Source organism: Pezoporus wallicus, unplaced genomic scaffold (genome assembly GCF_028554395.1).
Source record: "Pezoporus wallicus isolate ANWC-B61680 ecotype Strahan unplaced genomic scaffold, APGP_CSIRO_Pwel_v1 contig_10350, whole genome shotgun sequence".
Lineage (NCBI taxonomy): Eukaryota > Metazoa > Chordata > Aves > Psittaciformes > Psittacidae > Pezoporus > Pezoporus wallicus.
Genome location: NW_026639633.1, coordinates 1 through 4,964, shown reverse-complemented (window position 1 = coordinate 4,964; position 4,964 = coordinate 1). Strand labels below are relative to the sequence as shown.

The following is a 4,964-nucleotide window of genomic DNA, read 5'->3' as shown; positions in this document are numbered from 1 at the left end:
CCATGGCCCCTCCCCCACCCATGGCCCCTCCCCCCAGCCCTTCCCCCATCCATTGCCCCTCCCCAGACTTTGCCCCTCCCCCACCCTTTGCCCCACCCTCACCCTTTCCCCTTCCCCCCCGTGGCCCATCCCCCACCCTTTGCCCCTCCCCAACCCATGGCCCCTCCCCCAAGAGTGGCCCCTCCCCCGCCCTTTCCCCCTCCCCATTCATTGAGCCTCCCCCACCCATGGCCCCTCCCCCACCCTTTGCCCCTCCCCAACCTAAGGCCCCTCCCCCAAGAGTGGCCCCTCCCCCACCTTTTGCCCCTCCACCCCATGGCCCCTCCCCCACCCTTTGCCCCTCCCCATTCATTCCCCCTCCCCCACCCTTTGCCCCACCCCCACCCTTTGCCCCTCCCCATTCATTGCCCCTCCCCCCCCTTTGCCCCTCCCCCCCCCCGTGGCCCCTCCCCCACCTCGTATTTCTGCTTCCGCAGCCGCTCCATGAGGTCGAACTTCTCGGACTCGAGCTGCTGGATCCAGTCCTGGAGCTCCTGAGCCTTGGCACTGGGGGGAGGGGGGGGTCAGCGGGTGGGGGGAGGGGCGAGGGGGAAGGGGAGGGGCTATGGGGCGGGGGGAGGGGCTATGATGGAGGGGAGGGGCTATGGGGCAGGAGAGGGGCTATGGGGGATGGGGAGGGGCTATGGGGCTGGGGAGGGATTATGGGGGAGGGTCTATGGAGAATGGGGAGGGGCTATGATGGAGGGGGAGGGGCTATGGGGCAGGGGGAGGCGCTATGATGGAGGGGAGGGGCTATGAAGGAAGGGAGGGGCTATGGAGAAGGGGAGTTGCTATGGGGGAGGGGGAGGGGCCATGGGGGAGGGGAGGGGCTATGGGGATTGGGAGGGGCTATAGGGGAGGAGGAGGGGCTATGGGGCAGGGGGAGGGGCTATGGGGCGGGGGGAGGGGCTATGAAGGAAGGGAGGGGCTATGGAGAAGGGGAGGGGCTATGGGGCAGGGGAGGGGCTATGGGGCAGGGGAGGGGCTATGGGGGATGGGGAGGGGCTATGGGGGAGGGGAGGGGCTATGGGGGAGGGTCTATGGAGAACGGGGAGGGGCTATGGGGGAAGGGAGGGGCTATGGGACAGAGGGAAGGACTATAGGGGAGGGGGAGGGGCTATCGGACAGGGGGAGGGGCTATAATGGAGGGGGAGGGGCTATGATGGAGGGGGAGGGGCTATGGGGAGTGGGAGGGGCTATGGGGAGTGGGAGGGGCTATGGGGAGGGGGGTGGGGTTATGTGATAGGGGTGGGGCTATGGGGTAGGGGTGTGGCTATGGGGTAGTGGGCGGGGCCACCAGAGAGGGGCGGGGCCATGAGACAGCTCCGTGCTTAACGGGCGTGGCCATGGGGTGCTGCGGCAAGGGGCGGGGTTATGGATGGGGGCGTGGCCACGGGCAGGGGGCGTGGCCACGGGCAGGGGGCGGGGCCTCACCGCAGCTCCTCCTCCCGCAGAGCCTCGATCTCGAGCGGCCGCTTCCGCTCGGCCAGGACCCGCAGCTTCATCTCCCGCCCCGTCTGGCGGCGGCCACGGCGCTGCTCTGCCTGTGGGGCAGCTATGGGGTGTCTATGGGGTGTCTATGGGGTGTCTATGGGGCAGCTATGGGGTGGCTATGGGGTGGCTATGGGGTGGCTATGGGGCAGCTATGGGGTGTCTATGGGGTGGCTATGGGGTGTCTATGGGGCGGCTATGGGGCAGCTATGGGGTGGCTATGGGGCAGCTGTGGAGTGTCTATGGGGTGTCTATGGGGCGCTATGGGGTGTCTATGGGGCAGCTATGGGGTGGCTATGAGGTGTCTATGGGGTGTCTATGGGGTGTCTATGGGGTGTCTATGGGGTGTCTATGGGGTGTCTATAGGGTGTCTATGGGGTATCTATGGGGTGTCTATGGGGTGTCTATAGGGTGTCTATGGGGTGTCTATGGGGCGGCTATGGGGTGGCTATGGGGTGTCTATGGGGCGGCTATGGGGTGGCTATGGGGTGGCTATGGGGCGCTATGGGGTGTCTATGGGGCGGCTATGGGGCAGCTCTGGGGTGTCTATGGGGCAACTATGGGGTGTCTATGGGGCAGCTATGGGGGGTCTATGGGGTGTCTATGGGGCAGCTCTGGGGTGTCTATGGGGTGTCTCTGGGGCAGCTCTAGGGTGTCTCTGGGGCAACTATGGAGTGTCTATGGGGCAGCTCTGGGGTGTCTATGGGGCAGCTATGGGGTGGCTATGGGGTGTCTATGGGGCAGCTATGGGGCAGCTCTGGGGCAGCTCTGGTGTATCTATGGGGCAGCTATGGGGCAGCTCTGGGGTGTCTATGAGGTGTCTATGGGGCAGCTCTGGGGTGTCTATGAGGTGTCTATGGGGCAGCTCTGGGGTGTCTACGAGGTGTCTATGGGGCAGCTCTGGGGTGTCTATGAGGTGTCTATGGGGCAGCTATGGGGTGTCTATGGGGCAGCTATGGGGTGTCTATGGGGTGTCTATGGGGTGTCTATAGGGTAGCTATGGGGCGTCTATGGGGCAGCTATGGGGTGTCTATGGGGCATTATGGGTTCTCTATGGGGTGTCTATGGGTTTCTGTGGAGTGTCTATGGGGCATCTATGGGGCAGCTCTGGGGTGTCTGTGAGGTGTCTATGGGGCAGCTCTGGGGTGTCTATGAGGTGTCTATGGGGCAGCTCTGGGGTGCTGCTATGGGGCGCTATGGGGAAGCTCTGGGGTGTCTATGAGGTGTCTATGGGGCAGCTATGGGGCGCTATGGGGTGTCTATGAGGTGTCTATGGGGCAGCTATGGGGCGCTATGGGGTGTCTATGAGGTGTCTATGGGGCAGCTATGGGGCGCTATGGGGTGTCTATGAGGTGTCTATGGGGCAGCTATGGGGCGCTATGGGGTGTCTATGAGGTGTCTATGGGGCGCTATGGGGTGTCTATGAGGTGTCTATGGGGCAGCTATGGGGTGTCTATGAGGCAGCTATGGGGCGCTATGGGGTGTCTATGGGGCAGCTATGGGGCGCTATGGGGCAGCTCTGATACCTTGGCCAAGTACCCCCCGAAATGGGGCATCGCCGACAGCACCTTCTTCTTCTTGGCGTCGTCCTCGGCTCGCTTCTTGGCCTCCTCCTCCTCCTTCCGCATCCGCTCCTCCTGCGGGGACATGGGGGCGTCTGTGGGGTGCTATGGGGTGTCTATGGGGTGTCTATGGGGGTGTCTATGGGGGTCTATGGGGGTCTATGGGGTCTATGGGGTGTCTATGGGGGGCTATGTGGTGTCTATGGGGTGTCTATGGGGGTCTATGGGGTGTCTATGGGGGTCTATGGGGTGTCTATGGGGTGTCTATGGGGTGTCTATGGGGTGTCTATGGGGTGTCTATAGGGTGTCTATGGGGTGGCTATGGGGTGTCTATGGGGCAGCTATGGGGTGGCTATGAGGTGTCTATGGGGTGTCTATGGGGTGTCTATGGGGTGTCTATGGGGTGTCTATGGGGTGCTATGGGGTGTCTATGGGGTGTCTATGGGGGTCTATGGGGTGTCTATGGGGGGCTATGGGGGGCTATGGGGTGTCTATGGGGGGCTATGGGGTGTCTATGGGGCGTCTATGGGGTGTCTATGGGGGGCTATGAGGTGTCTATGGGGTGTCTATGGGGGGGCTATGGGGGGGCTATGGGGTGCTATGGGGTGTCTATGGGGTGTCTATGGGGGTCTATGGGGTGTCAATGGGGGGCTATGGGGGGCTATGGGGTGTCTATGGGGGGCTATGGGGTGTCTATGGGGCGTCTATGGGGTGTCTATGGGGGGCTATGGGGTGTCTATGGGGAGCTATGGGGTGTCTATGGGGCATCTATGGGGCATCTATGAGGTGTCTATGGGGTGCTATGGCGTGTCTATGGGGCGTCTATGGGGTGCTGTGGGGTGTCTATGGGGTGCTATGGGGTGTCTATGGGGTGTCTATGGGGCGCTATGGGGTGTCTGTGAGGCGCTATGGGGTGTCTATGGGGTGCTATGGAGTGTTTATGGGGTGTATGGGGCACTATTGGGTGTCTATGTGGCATCTATGGGGTGTCTATGGGGCACTATGGTGCATCTATGGGGCGCTATGGGGTTTCTATGGGACGCCATGAGGTGTCTGTTTGGTGTCTATGGGGGGCTATGGGGTGTCTATGGGGCACTATGGAGCTGTATGGGACATTATGGGATGCTATGGGGTGTCTATGAGGCAGCTATGGGGTGGCTATGAGGCACTATGGAGCCGTATGGGGTGCCATGGGCACCATGGGGCAATATGGGGTGTCTAGGGGGTACTTATGGGGTGCTATGGGGCGCTATGGGGCAGCTATGGGGTGCTATGGGGCAGCTATGGGGTGCTATGGGGTGTCTATGGGGCGCTATGGGGCGCTATGGGGCAGCTATGGGGTGCTATGGGGTGCTATGGGGTGTCTATGGGGCGCTATGGGGCGCTATGGGGCGCTATGGGGTGCTATGGGGAGTCTATGGGGCGCTATGGGGCGCTATGGGGTGCTATGGGGTGTCTATGGGGCGCTATGGGGCAGCTATGGGGCGCTATGGGGCTCACCGCCAGCCGCGCCTGCCGCTCCCGTTCCTTCTCCGTGCGGCTCCGCTGCTGCTCATTGCGCTCTGCCCGGCGGCGCTCCTGTGACCCATAGAGACCCATAGGGACCCATAGAGACCCACAGATAGCCCATAGGGACCCCCAGCACCCCCCAGCGCCCCATAGGGACCCATAGAGACCCCCAGCGCCCCATAGGGACCCATAGCGCCCCCTAGTGCCCCATAGGGACCCCTAGGGACCCATAGGGACCCCCAGCGCCCCATAGGGACCCATAGAGACCCCCAGCACCCCATAGCACCCCATAGCGCCCCCCAGTGCCCCATAGGGACCCATAGCGCCCCCCCAGCACCCCATAGGGACCCATAGAGACCCCCA

The 4,964-nt window shown here is 63.0% G+C and overlaps 1 protein-coding gene across 1 annotated transcript; it reads right to left on the bottom strand.

The window, feature by feature from the left end:
• Positions 1 to 455: 455 nt before the first annotated feature.
• On the bottom strand, positions 456 to 4,723 carry LOC130602437 (troponin T, slow skeletal muscle-like; the record flags this gene model as incomplete). The annotated part of the gene is made up of 4 exons (XM_057415286.1): positions 4,593 to 4,723; positions 3,057 to 3,167; positions 1,474 to 1,583; positions 456 to 546 (listed from the first exon to the last, which is right to left on the bottom strand). Coding segments are annotated over exons 1-4 (411 nt in total), but the record flags the coding sequence as incomplete, so codon positions are not given.
• Between the last annotated feature and the right edge of the window lie 241 nt (positions 4,724 to 4,964).